General features: G+C 37.5%; 1 protein-coding gene across 3 annotated transcripts in view; it reads right to left on the bottom strand.

Annotated features, from left to right (window-relative positions):
- MPHOSPH9 (M-phase phosphoprotein 9) overlaps nt 1-18,059 on the bottom strand; it is a 42,284-nt gene that overhangs the window by 17,826 nt on the left and 6,399 nt on the right. For all 3 annotated transcript variants that reach the window (XM_048821470.2, XM_048821472.2, XM_048821471.2), the window contains 8 exons: nt 17,614-17,767; nt 13,955-14,044; nt 10,342-10,865; nt 8,651-8,777; nt 5,176-5,260; nt 3,968-4,074; nt 2,272-2,394; nt 1,163-1,614 (listed from right to left, as the gene is read on the bottom strand). In XM_048821470.2, coding sequence (XP_048677427.2) covers nt 1,163-1,614; nt 2,272-2,394; nt 3,968-4,074; nt 5,176-5,260; nt 8,651-8,777; nt 10,342-10,865; nt 13,955-14,044; nt 17,614-17,767 — 1,662 coding nt within the window. The remainder of the gene's footprint in view (nt 1-1,162; nt 1,615-2,271; nt 2,395-3,967; nt 4,075-5,175; nt 5,261-8,650; nt 8,778-10,341; nt 10,866-13,954; nt 14,045-17,613; nt 17,768-18,059) is intronic.

Raw genomic sequence — 18,059 nt, 5'->3', positions numbered from 1 at the left:
TTTTTCCACATTACTGAATGTAAATCTTACCCTAGTCCACATTACCATCCACTGGCAACCTAACATTAAAACCATTGCCATATTTATTACTACATGGACTTCTCTCACACAGGACTATCTACTGCTCCTATTGAGGTTAATAGAGAAAGTTGGCTTTACTGGTCTAGGATCAAGCTCTCAGTGCTTGTATATACGTACATATGTATATTAACAAATTCAAGACTTTTTTTCTCTCTGCCCGCACAGACCAATAGAAGATATGCACGCTAAATTAAAATAGGGGGGATAAAACAGAAGAAAACTCCAAAACTACCTCCAAGCCGTGATCCCTTAGAAAAGACACACATACACACACCCCTTATATAGACTGGGTCTCTTGGTCTCTGAGGAAAGCAATACAGCTTAAAAAGAGGGAGCGAAGGAATATTTGCTTTTCATTGGATAGTGTGGCTCTTTGCTCCTCTTAGCAGGGCGCCACAAATAATAATACATATATATTTTATCCCTTGAAATGTTTTATACATATTACTTCTCACGTTCACTCTGTGAAATAGGTATTATCATCTCCATTTTATAAATGGTGACAGAGGCACAGAGACGTTAGCAGTCATGTTACCTCCTGTGCAAGCTGTTTAATGTGCATGGGATGGGGTGACAGGGTTCTAATGGCTCTCACAACCAATAACGCGGTGTTGGACAAGTCACTTCACTTCTCTGAACCTCAGTTTTTCCTCATCTGTAAAATGAGGATAACAGTGCAAAAAAAGAACTAGATAAATTCATGGAGGACAGGTCCATCAATGGCTATAAGCCAGGATGGGCAGGCATGGTGTCTCTAGCCTCTGTTTGCCAGAAGCTGGGAATGGGCGATAAGGAATGGATCACTTGATGATTACCTGTTCTGTTCATTCCCTTTGGGGCACCTGGCCTTGGCCACTGTCGGAAGACAGAATATTGGGCTAGATGGATCTTTGGTCTGACCCAATGTGGCCATTCTTACGTTCTTAGTTACCTCAGAGAGGGTATGCACAAATCTGTATTACCCCAAAAAACTTTAAGTGACATTCTAGCAGTGCTTTTTTGAGCTAATCCAACCTCTCCCTCCATTCTGCTGAACTTTGAATTTTTAAATTTACATAAGACAAAAGCCAAAAATGCTTACTTTGACAACATCACCGGCTCTTCGAAGGAAGTCACGGAAATACTATATTCTGGTAAATTGTTGTCAGCACATGAAAGCTGGGACTGGATGATCGAAGATGGAGTTAAAGTTAAACTTTCTTCATCAGTGTTGATTAACAGATCATTACTAGTATCAGCATATGGCATCGGAAAAGAACAGCCAATCTTGGTTTCACTTTGGAATGCATTATTTTCCCAAGGGTCCAAATGTAAATCTTTAGTGCTGGAAGTATGTTTTGGAGAACCACCTAGTTGAGGTGAAGTTATATTGCTTGTATGTGAAAATGAATCAGTGTTGGAATGACTTGAAAAAGTGGGACCCACTATAGAGTCTGGAGAAAAAGGAGTCTTCTCACCAAAAGTACTGACAAAACAATGTCCTGGATTCTGCTCACCGGGTTTCATGTGCAATGTTGGATCTAGTGTTAAGACCTATGAAATAAATAATTACAATACTAATAAACTATGATTGGATTTTATGAATGAAGAATCATTTAACCCATTAGAAGGAGATACAAATCTACTGCAGAAACTATTAGAAGTAGTATTACAACAGTTATTTGGTAGCAATACACAAGGGTAGAACTGGGTGGACTTGCAACAGTTTAGTGAGCTGGCACTGTTTTTTGGTGGCAGCTACTTGTCTTCCTGGTTTTCATTTTAATAAAGGAGCGATCTCTAGAACTTGTAGTTGTGAAGAAAACTTTTAAAGTGTCAGCCAAATGTAATCGAATTCAGTGATATCTGCCCAAGACTGCAGAGAATGTGACAATATAACTGCAAGAAAGGTGTGCTGTCCCTAATCATCTCAAGGGATTTTGGTTCTGAAACTTAACAAGGTTGACTCTTAAAGAGTGATTAACTATTTTGTTGATGATTCAAGGAAGAAGAGGGAAAATCAGATATCATGGCATTTGATACAGTTAGATAAGGTCATGAAGATCTGCACAACCTACATCTTGTCTTTGTTTCAAAAGTGGGAACTTGGTTTGTGAATGGAAAATGAGAGCGAATCACCAGTCTGAAACCTCAGAACATGCCAAATGTTTCTGTTCAAACGTGAGGCATTAATGTGCAAATAAATGTTACCTCTGGTGGGTGACTTGGCTGGGCTAGAGAAATGAGATTCCATTCTGGCGGCTGCTTGCTTTCCCTTTGTTTTTTATGATAAATATCCTTCAACGATGGTTTCATCTCATCACCAGAAGATGACTTAAAAAACAACAAAATTGCTAATTGTTTCCCAAATGAAAACAAACATGATATTTAAGCAATCTTCACCTAATACATTTCATTTAAAATGAAGAACTTAGGAAGGGCTTGTTTAATGCACCCATGGAAAATCACTGAGCTTTCAATAATATATATAAATCCTTAGTAAACAGTAAGCCTCTCTCTCTATCTCTGAATGCCTGAAGTATTTAAACAAGATAAAAAGCAGGTGGTAATTTTAATTCTACTGTTCTCAGCTAAACCCATGTTAAAGGCAGATTAGTTTCCAGTAGACATTACAAGACTGAAGATAATGAGGAGCTCAATAAAACAATTATTCTGGTTGCTGCTCGTTCAAAACAATAATGGCTACACATTTAGGAGAAGCAATCTATAGTGAACGGCTGAAGAACAGCACTTCTGCCTTTTCCTCAATTTTACTACAATTTCTCCACCTGACAGCCCACAGGACCCCAACACAGCAGTTCATCAGATGCAAGTGAATAATGAAGAAGCAGAATTTGAAAGTGGGAGTTAATAGCAAAAAAGACATTTCCATGGGGAAGTTTACTTCTCTGTATAATTGACAGGGCTAAATAACAGAAGCCCACCACTCAATCCAAATGAAAATGGATCATCTGAAGTATGATTGTTATGGTAAATTCATAATCGTCTATCCACCGTCTCATCTTCCCTTTAGGCACCAAAGCTTACATAAGACTACCTAACATTGTAAATCACTGGAGTGACAAGACATTCAGGCCTGCAGGGTTTAAAGATATTTTAATTACTAATGAAGTTTGTATGCAATTGTTTTAGGAGGTATCTCTCAGTTACTTATTTTTTAAACTCTAGGCAAGTGTACAATATGATACATACAAACCTTACAAAATAACCTTTTATTAATTAGATATGTTCCCCACACAACCAAAATGTCAGGATTATCAATTACTAATCTCTTTTACTCACTTAGAACCTCATCAATGCACCCCGTCCCAAAAGCCTGCTGAGTGGAGGTCTTGCAGCATGCCTTAGGGTGGGGAAAAAACTCGGAGCATGCTTCCCAGTCCAGGTAGACAGACATGTGCAAGCGCTGCTTGAGCCAGTGCATTTAAAAAAAAGCGCAGTGTGGACATTGTAACACGGGCAGTGGCATGGGTGAGCCACCCAAGTACAGATCTAGGGGGTTGGGCGGGTTTGTACTGCTAGCTCAAGTAGAGGTAGCCCATGTCTGTTTATCCAGGCTGGGAGCCATGCACCAAGCTGCAGTGTAGACATACTCTAAAAGGTCTACAGATTCTGTTGCTGTCTTATTTAGAGTGGGAAAGGGGGAGATCCAGAGTTCAGGCTCCTTCATTGACCACACTAGCCTCTATCCCCCTCTCTTTAAAATAGGGGGCTGCTACTGGTAGCTTGAGCACCTCTATGACCTCAACAGCCACAGGATCACAAAAGAAATTAGATAGCCCCTATAGCAGGCAGACTGCAGAGATTGACTCTTTTGCGGACTATAAAGAGCAAATGGGAAACAATGAACAGTTATAGGATTTTCAAAGCAAGAACAAAAAAGTACCTGATCTGATGAAACTTTTGTGGCAAAAATACTAGAAAATTCATTTCTACAATTTTCAGGCAAAGAGTGATACATTTCCTTTTCATCTAGTTTCCAGTAGGTAAGTCCTAAGACGCAAAAATAAAAGATGTATCACAATTTTAAAGTTCACCTCTGCATAACAAAAATAGTGAAGTCTGTTATGTAGCTGTTGTTTTCATAGCCAACATAGCCATTGTATTAAATACTAGTGTCTACTTAAGCATCTTCAAATCTTTGGCAGCAGCAACTGGTGTTTTGCATCAAGAGGTTTTAACAAAAGTATACTAGTATTACACTATACCACTCCAGAAACATAGTGCCAATAAATTAGTGAAAATATTTGGGCTTCCTCCTTGGACTCTAGTGGACAGATCCTCCACTACTGTACATTGTCATAGACCTATTTAAGTCAATGGAGCTATGAAAATGTACGCTAGAGCTGAGAATCTAGCCCTAGTCATAACTCTGAATTGCCTACTCCTTGGTTTGGATCAGCACTCTGGAGTAAGCTAATAAAATCCTCCAGAAGACCCAGCATCAATGGGATGAACAAACAGCTCCGAGTCCAAGTTGCTGCCTTAAATTCACAGTTCTGTCTCAGTAGGTTATGAGTGGGTGTAGTAAATTTGCATAAATGTACTTCTGTACTTGGTCTTGTTCCTAAAATGTATCTGCATTATGTTCTGATCAAAATATGTCAGTTGATTGTTTGGGTCTGACTGACAAAAACAGGTCTATGCAGTCTGCTCACATATTTGGGGAATGAGTATGGAAACATGCTGCAGGCTTACAGCAGTGGTGCTTCCAAGTTTCCACACCCCCTCCGATCACTGAACCAGGATTGACAACTGAAAATGTTTATTAATCCAGCATAGTGATTTTAGTCCTAGTAGGTTTTGAAACATTGCCTTAGATCCTTTGATTTACAGCCTAACTCTAGCTGTAGTGAGATATTGGCTGTGAAAGTCATCAAGGGTTTGAAGGGGGAAAATAGCAAGATGATAATCAGAATTATGTGATTTTAAAAGGTTCAACAGCCTGCCAATGCTAGAAACAAATTTCCTAGAGAAAAATAAAAACAACAGAAGAGGTAACTGTAAAGGACTGAATTCTAAATACTGAGAATCTAAAAGAAAAAAGAATGGAATGTCAGGCTTTACTAGTAATAAACCGGTAATTAACTCTACCTGAAGCTTCAGAGGCTAAGGAATTCGGACTTTCATTTGGTTGGCTGAGGTAAAAAGTGTATGACGGTGAAGCAGCAACACTAGTCTAAAATTCCAAAGGGAAAAGAACATGGTTTATGGACTACAAAACATAAAAGCAGAAAAGGAGGAATAAAGGTGCACCAGTTCAAAATATTGCATTAGAACATTTTTTGTTACACAAACAATTAATTAAAAATTTAGTTTAATAACATGATTCATCTGCATTCAACTGAATTGATATTGAGGCCCAGACATTGTGTGTCCAATACGCTGCAGCCAACAAACACAGCATACTATATTTGTTAAAAAACAAAAAAAAGACCCACACACACATTTGGGAACCCACTTTTTTATTTAATTCAAGTGTGATATGTTTAGTTGAATGTGGTTTTGTGAAATTTCACAAAACTAAGAACTCTCCCATTGTCAGCTTGACAGTCATCTGAATTTTTGCTCCATAAAAGGTGCAATTATAGAGACGACTTACTTACCAATACATGTGTTATTCTCTCTCCTCATCCTAAGACTGGAATTTCTTACATTCAGCTGTTATGACTCCACCTACCAGGAATCAGGAGGTAAATACTCTCTATAATCTTAACTTTGTAATACACCACCAACACCCTTTTGTCATCACTCAAGACTATCTAATCAACCACCCCAACAAATACAAAGTGACACAAAACCTCAACAGAGGTGGGAAGTAGTATGGAGAAGACTACAGCAAATAATTTCAATTTTCATTTTGTCATAACTCTCTCCTCTTCCCTAATCAAAGGAAGAAATGCCTTTCACTAAGCTGATGTATAGGGTAGTTAAACTAGGTTGAGGTCTTACCTGCAGCACTCTGACAAAAATGAAGCATCCATAGAAAAAAGTAGTCCCATCTTTTAAGAAAGAACAGGAAAATATGGCAAATGAACCGGTATGGCTCTATACAAAGGTGTTTTATTTAAGCCTTCATCATCTCAACCCATGAAGTTGTCAAAACTCTAGTAAAATGACCTTTTTTGTGCATTGGTAATGTATTCTACGTGATTTCAAATTTAATTGCATCATCTTAAAAGCCCAGTGCTTGAAGCTTTCTGACCCTATTTAAGAGCCTGGAATCAAACAGAGCAAGCCTTGGGAATCTCAAAACTCCTTAGTACAACCTCGGGGAACCTTCAAAAATTGTTTTACATTCAGTGAATGAAAACAGCTTTTGTAATGAAGAAACACTGCTAAAACAGAATACGAGTAGGATATGACTAGGAACTTCATTCAATGAGGTGCCAAGTACTGCAACTCTCACCGAAGACCATCTCTGCAAGACTTTTGATGTAGTACGTTGATACACTAAATCTTTTGGGGGTAAAATTCAAGATGGGAGTCAGAAATCAACAGACAATGTCTCTAATTTACAAACCCACCTTTAATATTAAAAAATGAAGAGTTTTGGAAGGTATATAAAGCATCATACTTGAGAGCACCATCCCACCTGCAGGGTTTTCTTAAACCTTCTGCTGAAGCAACTGGTACTGGCCACTGTCAGAAACAGGATACTAGACTAGATTGGCAATTCCTGTGTTCTTCTTCAGAAATGCTGAACTTGCACTCTAATAACTCAAAGATATTTTCTTGTAAAGGAGTCAAACTCAGCATGTCTGTAGTCTTCGATGAAAAATACAATCTTACCTAAATTTCAATACATTTGATACCTATATAAAGTTGTTTTCTGAAAAGCATGTCCTGTATACATGCAGTATATTGCTTTCCTTAATAACCTGTACACATATTGGCATAAAACAAAGTTTTTACATTGCAGATATCCAATCATTTGCAAGTGATTCCAAGAGATTTCTTACTGGGAGAAAGTCCCTAGCGGCTGCAACTTCAAGTTTTGTACTTTCTAAGAATTACATCACACAATCCATTACTCCTCTTCCCCCTGCAGGACATACAAAACTGGATTTTACATTCAGGGTGCCCAAAGATTGAAAGACTAGCTAAGCTCCCTCCAATACCATCTGAAAAGTAAGGAAAAAGAGTCAGAAGCTATATATATATGGGGTTTGTTTGTTTTCCAGGAAAAAGCACCAACCGACAAAGGAGTAGAGTGGGAAGTACACCTCAAGAAGGTCTGCTAAGCAGAGCTGGGGAAAATCAAGACAGAAATACTATCCTGCAGTACATTCAAGTTTACTCAAGAGCATGCTAGGGTCTGAAGACATTCCAATCAACTAGGATAGCCCCCACCTCCCACCCTTTTGGCATACTGATGCTGCTCAGCCCCAAATGCAGGAAGCTATTGTTGCTCAGTAACTATGCTGCTTGGCAGAACTGAAAAGCTCAGTATAGCTCAGGACTGAAAAAGGGGAGGATTTGCTAAATGGGAAAGTGGGAACAAAAACCAAAACAAAGCAGAAAAACCTTCCCAAATCATTGCATCACATGTTCTCTCTCTCCCCCAAATTTTTTTTTCTTATTTCTTAACTTCAGTTTTTTAAATTTCTTTCTTCTGCTCTTCAGAGGCATGACAATGAAAAATGAAAAGGTCTCAACTGAGTGCTTCTAGAGCGGCAAAGAGACTAAAAGGAAAGTGAATAGGCAGCACCTTATAAAGCAATCCTCAAGGCTGCTACTTCCTGGCAGGTGGAGTCATTAAACAGCTGTGTAGGATCTCTTCCTTAAGATGGTGTCAGGAGAGAGGTGTATGACAATTATTAGTACAATTACCATCGTTCTAAAGCATCATAGTTAGATGTTTGACCAGATTCTGAGATTAGCATGTAAATTATTATACTGCATATTGCTCCTTTAAGGTTAAAAACGTCATGCCAGCTGGCACTTTTATTCTATGGAAGGCAACACAAGAGTGAATGCATTCTGGGCAGACAACATAATGAACATTAAAAGAAAAGGCAACATTATACTTTTAGAGCTACAGCACAAAAACCATGAATACCAAAGCCACAACTATGTACATTACTGTAAGTGGTTTTGAACATCTAATCCAGTGTCCCAAATGTCTCTCATAGGTAGGGCTGATTGTGTGTTTTTAGCACCCTATACTGTAATTGGATTCATGGGGCAGGTTTTTAGTGAAAGCATATATGGGGAGGGACAAAGTTCCTTGTGCTTACATCAACCAATGCTTGAAAAAAGAAAAACCTGCCACGAGTTTTATTATAAAAGGCCAATAAAACTAGTCAGTGGTTCCCAGCTGCTTAAGGTTCCCGACCTGGAAGGGGTGTGCAGGGTATCCGAGGAGATGCTAAGTGCCCTCAGCTCTGTAGGGCTTCACCTCACATTAGGCCCTACATTTTTTAGGAAGAGATTTCTGGATGTAATACAACACAGTTGCAAAGTATACGATCATTTATAAAAAGTACATACTGTAAAAAGTAACTCGTAAAGCTTTATTTGAACATCTGTGTCGAAACATCCTAGGCAGGAGTAGTAGATCACTTACGTTCTCAAATGTTAATTTCTTAGCTTGCTCATTTCCTTGCACAGCGTTCATGTACCCTTCTTCTTCCAGATTTGTTCTTTTCGGCTGGTTTTGTTTCAGCTTTTGTGCCCATGATGTTAGATATTTACTACATGGAAAGAAGAGGGGAAAAAAACAACAACCACACACAACAGCTATTCCCTTTATAGTAACGTAAAAATAATTTCTACTGAAATTCATTTCTTGCTAAATTCATTTCATTCAATATGAAACACAGATATCAAAGTTTCATTGCCCATATGCATTTTTGAGAAAGAGTGAGAAATAACTGATACCAAATTGATTTTCTGCGTTTTGACTTCCAGCAAAAGCACTGATAAGGAAAATTATTGGCCCCGTAAACTTAGAATCAAACTTTCTATATTTTAACAAATCACAACAGAAACTTATATGTATAACAGAGGCACTACACATACTTAGACAAACGTCATGTTTCCTGGTCAGTTCAAGTAACTACACAGTGGATTACAATAAACCAAGTGAGCGCTATGTTAATTCACAGAATTATGTTAACAGTGGCACACTGGTGACAGGCTGAAATTGACCAGAACCATGGAATCCTGGCTAGTTCCATAAGTAAAGTCTTTCAGTGCAGTGTGTCTGTTATCAGTCTGATTATGAATAAAAAGATAGCCAAATGTAAAGCAGTAATTTGACTGACTCAACAGCAATCAATGTTAATTTAGGAACAACAGACTCAATCACAACATTAAGCAGGGGCATGGCCACATAGCCTACTATTAGGGGTCCCTTCCAATCCAAGTGATTCTGTAACAGTAGGAGAGATGCAAACAGAGATACACAAAGAAAAGTTAGAGAGAGAGAGAGAGAGAGAGAGAGACTGAGACCTTTACTTATGATGAGTAGTACTCTGTGAGAGCCCCATTGACTTCAAGAGGACAACTCATGGAACTAAGATACTAGTCATCATGAACAAGGTTATCAGAATCTACCCCAATAAAAGAAGGATGAGGGAGAGAAACACTCACACCCAGAGGATATAAATATGGAGCAGAAAATCACACATTCCCATTTCCACCTCACTGAAAGGGAAGAGTCAGCCATATATGGTATTATATGCTGTCAACCAGCCAAATTAATTTAAACATTTTGACATTCATTTCAGTTTATTGATGATGAAAAGTTCTTCTTACCCTTCGAACTTTCATTCTGCTGAGTACAGCAAAAAAAGAACAATTTTTGTTTTTTGTGATTCATGACAGTCCAACCTATACTACAATGCATGCACACGGGAAACGATGCCATTGCACAAGATAGCAGCATACTAATCACATACAGGCAGACATTCAAAACTTAAATACATGAAATTTGCCACCTATAAATGAAAACACTGCATAGCAACTATGTGTTTTTAGCTCATTTTTGTAATCAGAAATATATCACTGCATTTATCCCCCCATATCAATAACAGACAAGCATTCCAAATATCATAAAAGGCAAGAAATGTATCATACATAAAAAGCTGAGATAAATTAACTTGACCATATGCCAAGCAGCACAGTACACTTACGCATGCCAGTAGTCTCATTAAATTCAATGGGATTACTTGTGTGCATAAAATTACTCGTGTGTGTTTGCAGGACTGGCGCCACACTGTACTAAATTTACTAATTGGAAAGTCTGTCACTTACCAGTTTGCTTTTCCACATTGACCTTCAGTAATCTCATGTTCAAGTTCAGCAGGAAAAACTAAAATACCATCTTTTAGTGATGGACAATATTTCTCAGTTTTTTGTATAAATTCTCTTTTAGTTTGTACATTGGCTGCAATTGAATCCTTCTTCGTCACAGGTGCATCACCCTGTCCTTTTGAAATCTTCTCTGGATACCCCATGCACTTCAGAATGTCTTTAGAATTCCTAGGATTCAGTTCTGATGCAGAAAGGGTACCATAACCACTGCTCATTGAAATACTATTTACACAACACTCTTGATGCTCAGCAGATGCTTTTGGCTGACTTTCAGCTTCATTAGATTTAAGTTGATTGACAATGCACCGAGTTTCTTCAAAGTTTTCAGAACAAAACCCCATTTGACTTTCTAGTGAAGAGAAATTGTTTGCATGTTTAGTGGGAGAACTTTTGCTGTTGAAGGAATCCCATGAAGCATTACTGTTCTGCAATTTCACTAAGTGTCTTATCTCATTCTGTATACACTAAAAAAAAAGAAAAGATGAATAGATAAAATGCTTTTACCATACAATTGTGCCACAAATCCCATTAGTATTTTGATGAATATTACATTAACTTTCATTGTTAGGAATTAGTGAACTTATCTGAACTAATTCCCGGTTAAGGCTTTTCGATATATAGATATATTGTGCATAAAATAAAAACGTGTCCTATGCATAACAGTAAAATGTGTGTTAAAAAAAAATCTTAGTCTGAAGCAGTGAATGACGATCCTCAGCAATCACCTATAAATTTAAAAACATGCATGTGTGTATCCAATATGCCTTCAGAATTATTGTGATTTATCAGCTAAATACAGAGTTATAAATTGTATAAATTGTTTAATCATATCCTTTAAAATAGGCAAACAATTTGTCTCAGGGCAAAGAACATGTTTGCTAAATTTAGGTCTAAAGGAAATTTATATCCAAGTTATACATTTCTGACAATAGAAGGAGAGCTTTAATGGAAGTGGAAACTACAATTCAGCTTTAACTGTAATAGGAATAACATACCTCTGTAAGATTATTTTCTATGAACTCTTTGTTTTAAAATATCCCTTTTAGGTAATAAGTTTATATTATGCAGTTCATTTTGACACAGAGGTTTACTTTTTATGTGTTTGCCTTATGGTTGTACAACATTCTGTCATAAATATCCACACTAACTGGATTATCTATATAGATTTGCTAGAATTAGAGTATGAATTCAAATATTTAATTTTCAGTCTGGATTGTCTCCAAAAGAGCCATTTCAGTATACTGGTAAACAATACACCATTTAAAAATTGTTTTATAATTGCTGATTTACTGGAACAGTTCCAAAGAGTAACCAAATGTTTTTATCAAGTTCTGTGTTGGTACCTATGGCCATGATCCTGCAATAAGCTGCACTAGAATTGTAACCTATATCCCCACTGAAGTCAGTGAAGCTCTATGTGTACACAGGGGTCCTCTATGCATGCATTGCAAGATCAGAATCTATAGTTGTTTTCCAGAAATGTAACGTACTAAACTCCCATACACTTTAATAAGTTTTCTGTGCACAGGAGTCAAATCTCTTTTAATGTTTCTGGAGAGCACAGATTAAAATATTAAACAAAAACCTTTCTGTCCAAAAATCTGAAAAATAAAAACAAGCCCTGATTCCAAGAGATAGTGAACACCAGCAAAACCCACTGATTTCAGTGGGAGTTGCAGGTGTAATGCACCTCTCAGGATCAGGCCCACTAGCTTTAATTAACTTGTGATAAAAATGAACTACTGAGGATTTTAACTCAGTCTTTTTCTCTCCCTCTCTGTCCACAAACATTCAAGGATGGAGTTCCTGTCCTAAATTAAAATTTCCTTGGCCACTGGTGATTTGGATCACAAGACCAACAACATTTTCTGTTTTAATTTTCTTTGTGCGGGTGGGGAGGAACTAGACATAAATGGGTCAGATTCTCCATTGCCTTTCAATATGTGTAGGCATTTACATCTATGGAAAGTGTGTAAAACACTACTATTCTAACTGGGCAGCATTGTACACCCACTTTGCACAGATGTAAATGACTCCACAAGGTCAAAAGCAATGGAAAATATTACATAATATCTAGATATTGAATTATCTATTGCAAACGTTCAGACCTATAGTAAACATGTATTTTAGGTAGCTTTTCAAAGAATTTCATATATCAACTGAGGATCTGCCCCGTTGTGATTCCAAACCGAACTCAGGCTCTTTGTCCCTTGGAGTTAAAATGTCACTGACAGCACAGCAAACCAAATATCTCAGAGTGGTACTAAATATCAAAGAAGCTTCTTGCTACATGACAAGTTTTGTCTCCTTATTAAAAATGTGTTTTCTCCCCATATTTTTCCACTGATTCACTGGGCTAAAGTCTGTTCTCAGTTAACCTGTATAAATCTTGAGTAACTCCATTTACTTCATGATGGATTTAATTGAGTTACTCCTAATTTATACTGGAGTAATTGAGAAAAGCATTAGGGCCATTAGTTTTATATTCAACAGTGTGACCATTCATGCAGCTAGTCTCTGCTAATACCACAAAGTACAGAGTTAACTCTTGTAGAGGTAGGCCCTCCTATCAATAAAAGCAAGGCTGGTAAAGCCAACATAGTGTACTAGTCAAGGCTAGCAAGAGCAACAACAACTATAATTAACCTCTACAGCATGAGGAAGAAAATACAAGAGTGCAGGACATGGGTAGGACAAAAATGTTCAGACAAAAATATTTTAAAAAATAAGGAGGTAATAGGAGATAGGATAGAAGAAAAGGACAGTACCTCTTGTTAATTTTATCAATTCAGGAACTGTTGCTTACTACTAGCGTAGAGGGTATTAGGAAAGGGAAGGGAAAAAACAGCAACCAAAATGAAGATATTAAAATATTCTCTCTTTTACATGCTCACACATACATTTTCTTCTAATCTGATATTATTGTGAAACAAGAATGAGGGAGAATTTGAATCCTGACAACAAGATCTTAACATCTTGAATCTTTTTTCATTGTTAGAAAGGGAAGTTCTCCAAGTCAAGGGTAAAATATCTGTTCGAATATTACAATGAATGTTGTACTATGCGCAAAACTCCATAAAACTAAGACAATCATGTTTCAGATTATGTTTTCTGAACTAGAGCAAATATTATTTTAAAATTAGAAAAATATGTATTCCAACTGTTAACGTATAATGGTAGTTATCTATAAAAATCTCATTTGTTGTGTATTTGGTCAAAATACATGTTTATGAAAAAGAACAATTTGAGTCAAAAACCCACTTTGTTTTTCCCTTTCTAAAAATGTACACTATTAAACAGCCAGGTGATAAGGTACTGCAGACGTCCATATTAAACATCAGAGGTCCAATTTTCCCCCGATATGAAAACACGCAACTCCCATTAACTAAATTTGAACATATGTAAGGACTATCAGGCCCTACATGTATTCACAGAACAAAAACAACAGCAGTGGATGATACAGTGCTGTACTGTTTTGTAAATATACAAAAATTTATCAAAACGTTAAAAAGCAGTCAGCCTAAAGCTGCTGCATAAACAAATAATGGCTTACTTGGATTTGGTGATGGAACTGCTCTTGCTGGGCAACTATCTGCTCTTGACACTGTTTCTCCACCAGTTTGAATAACTGTATCCACCTAGTCTATTAAACCAAAAAGTGAAATAATTAAAAATCATATTGCTTTTACTCTAGCAGCACAATGGGACCCCAATCTCAGTTAAGGCCCCTAGTTATAACTGCAATATAAATAATAAATAATAATAGCAGCTAGAAAAACAACTACAGCAAAGGAAAAGAAGTGACACTCAAAGTAAACACAGAAAAATAAAAAAAGACACTTCTAGTTAATGTATTCATATCTAAGTTTTATTTAAAAAATAAAGGAGGAAAAAGTGTTCTCTACAAAATTAGACCATGGTGGGATGGGGTAGAGATACCTTGACCACTTACATCATTTTGGTCTTCTAGTCAATTGGAAGAAGACCAAGTTTACTTGCATCTTTTGTAAACACATTGAGGGCACTGATGAGATTAATTCATGAGAATGCAAGTACAGCCATGCCATCTGCATATTCCAGGTCTATTATGTCAAAAGTCACGCAGTACCACCCCCTGTGTGCAGCTAGTGATGGCTTCCAGTCAGTCAGTGAACAACAGTATTGAACAGATCAGAAACAGCCATGCACCCTTAAGAGATGCCTCTGTGGTACTCAAACCAGTTGGACACACTAGTACCTAAGCAAACAGCTTTCATTTTGGAAGTGCATATCTATGAAGATTGCAGAATTTGCCAAGCACACCAGCATCTTGCAGGCGGAGCCATAGGGAGCAATGATCCAGAGAGTCAAAAGCTGCTTTTATATTAATAAAAGCTATATACATCTCATCCTTCCCACACCAAAACTCTTGGGCTTTTTTAATCGTTTGTCTAATGGTAAAAATCTGTTCTATGGTTAATCAGCCAGGCATAAACCTGGCTTGCTGTAGATGTCACAGATTCGTTACAGTGGGCTTAACATGCTCAAGAAGAACCAGCGTGAACAGTTGCTTGGAATGGAGCACAAAGTGATTCCATGGTGAGTAGAACACACCGGACAATCACCTTTCCCTTTTCAAAACAATTCTATGGTCCCAGTTATTCGGTAGTTTCTCACGAACCCATACTTGGTTGATAATATGTGTCAGCCACTCCAAGACAGAATACCAACCATGTTTGATCAGCTACACCACAAATACCAGCAGCACAACAATTCTTGGGCGTATAGGCTGCACTTCGAACCTCCTCAATAGTACATCCTCTACATGGTGGGGCGGTTACTGGATTCTTTGCATCCTCCTGAAGCTGCACATCAGCAGCTTTGATGGGGTTGTTCAGAAGCTCCTGAAAGTGTTCTTTCCATCCATTCAGACACTCTGCCTCGGTGTCCAGTATGTTATTGTGTCCATCTTTCACAATGGAGGATTTGTTCCGTGGACCAGTTTTTAAGGTGCACAGTTCTTTACAGACAAGCCATAATCATTTCTGGCCAATGAAGCTTCCATCAATTGAGCCTTATTTGCCCAAAACATTTCATGGTCCTGCTCTAAAGTTGTATTATGCAAGGCACTGAGTCATCAGTATTCTTGATAGTTCCCATTTAAGTGAGCCACATGCTGTTTTCCTATGATGTCCGGGCTCTGTTGATTGATTCATTAATGTTTAGGGCTGGTGCAACTTTTCCCCAGCACTTTGTTTGGGGCATCCATAACAGAAGGCTGGGAACAGTCGCACAAATTGTTGATTTCCTAATGTTCAGGGTTTTCATATGCAAGGATTAGAGTGTCAAATCATTTGAAGATTTCGGTCTGGTATTTCATTTTGACAGCAATGTCAGTCAGTCAGTCTAAATGACTAACGGAAGGCTTGGTTTGAGTTGCCTACAACTTTGGTTTCACCATGGCCACAGGCAACCTGCAGGCAGTATTCCCAACTTCAGTGCTACTTATCACCCAACAGAGGTGTATACAGATTCTCCATTGCTTGGATATGAGAATGTGATCTAGTGCTTTGTTGATTCTTCTTCCAGCATTCAAATACCAAGTCCAGGCATGTATGTTCTTCTGTTGGAAATCGGTGTCAGAAACATGGAGTCTGGTTGGAGCACAAAACCTGAGCAATCACTTACCGTTATCATTTGTGGTCGCATCCACAAAGAAATGCCCAATGCTTTCCGGCCAAGCTGTTCTAGCATTGGCTACCAGCATAGCATTGACATCTCATCACACAATGAAAATGTCATGAACAGATACTCTGCTGATGACATCATACATGGCTGGTGCATATAGTTCCTTGTCCTCCTCATCATCAAGGTTAGCAGGTGCATAAGCAGTGATGATGTTGCCATTGCCATATCTATAAGAAAATCTTGCCACCATGGAACATACAGAGATAGGAGACCAGCTTCTGAGGGATTTATGAGCGTTCCTTGACAAGGTCAAGGCAACACTGTCAAGACTGAGACAGACGACACCCTCACCACTGGGGGCTGACCATAGACAATTATAGCCATTAAGAATCACCTTGGCAGCAACACTCCAACATGTCTCGCAGAGTCCTGCCATAAAAATCCTGCACTGGTTCCACTCTCATTGTCATTCACGTGACAAGAGAATAGGAGCACCAATGGTTCTCAGGATGAGTATGTTCCAAAAAGCAAACATACATTATGTATGCAGGCCAAAATCCTGAGTCCCATCATTTGATGACAGGTCAGTTCTAGTCAGAGTAATATTTGTCTAAAGTTCATACCATATCCCACTCTACCTACTTACTATCTCTTATTCACTATCAAGATGTTGACTTCTGCCTAGTGGTTTGGGGAAATTTATGTTAAAATGTCAAGTCATGAAACTCTGAAAAAGTACTGGATTTGCAAAGAAGCTACTTTTTTGTAAAACATTAATAGTATTTCAAGACATTTCCACCACTACAAAGTGCTACTACAATGTCAATAACATTATTACAGATTTTAAAAAGACTAAAACAAATGCAAGTTAATAAAATGATGTAAAAGACTTCTAAAACATTAAGTGACTATCAAATTTATAAATAGCACCAGTGAGTTTGGTTTTATTTACATTATCTTATTTTTATACTTATATTTTAATCTAGAATGAGCTAAAGTGACCTGACACCTGTTGAAGAATGCAACACACACTGATGCCACAATTCAAAAACACTAATCGTTTCTTGAAAATAAAACTAATGACTCACACTAGTACTTTTCTAAGACTTTGGTTCTGATTCTGATTTCATGGTACCATACCATACAGTACAAGTAACTCTGCTAACAACCGTGTAGTTACCCTGGTGTAATATTTTACATTGAATTTCAGTGCTTTTAAAGGTTTAAAAATTAGACTCAAAGTTATTGCAACATTTTAAAAAAATGTCTATTACATTTCAAACACATTTACATCTGTACTTTATATGTGCCATATTAAGATATACGAAGCCAAGCTAGGATTCCAATAAGGCACAGAAATGTAACTGATTACATTGTGGAATGTACTACATTCTAACTGTTATGTCACAACAGTTCCCTAAATACATGTCAAAACACACATTGTCACATCTTATTTCTAAATTATAGCACCATTAGACCTGTCCTCCATACTGCAACCTTTTTACATAATACAAACTTAAAAAAATAAAACTGAACATCAGATACCTCACAGTTCTTCAAAATTTCTGAGTCTGTCCTTCCACTCTTTTGTATATCTTGCATAAAGGAGGCCAGCACTTCAACAGAACCAGGAATTACAGAGGGGCTGGTCTTCCCTGAGAAACTGGAAACTCCATTCGGATTGGATGAAGGACTACTTCTGTTGAAACATGAAGAAAAACATTTGAATTATTTACTGCGCCAAATGTTGTCCAACAACAGTACTCAAAATAATACACTAGTAATACAAAACCCTTTTTATGTATTGATTTCTCATTCTGAAACCCACTATACTAAAAATCAGATTGATCTGATCACACAAACAAGGTTATTTTTCCCCTCAAAAAAGTGAGAGAATTCATAAAACATGTTGCGATAACTTAGGGAATCAATGTATAATTTATTAATTCTGTTTGAAATTATGAACTTTTTGCATATTTGAGTACTTATCA

Source organism: Caretta caretta, chromosome 15 (assembly GCF_965140235.1).
Source record: "Caretta caretta isolate rCarCar2 chromosome 15, rCarCar1.hap1, whole genome shotgun sequence".
NCBI lineage: Eukaryota > Metazoa > Chordata > Testudines > Cheloniidae > Caretta > Caretta caretta.
Note: the sequence above shows the minus strand (reverse complement) of the source record. Positions and strands in the feature narration are given on the sequence as shown.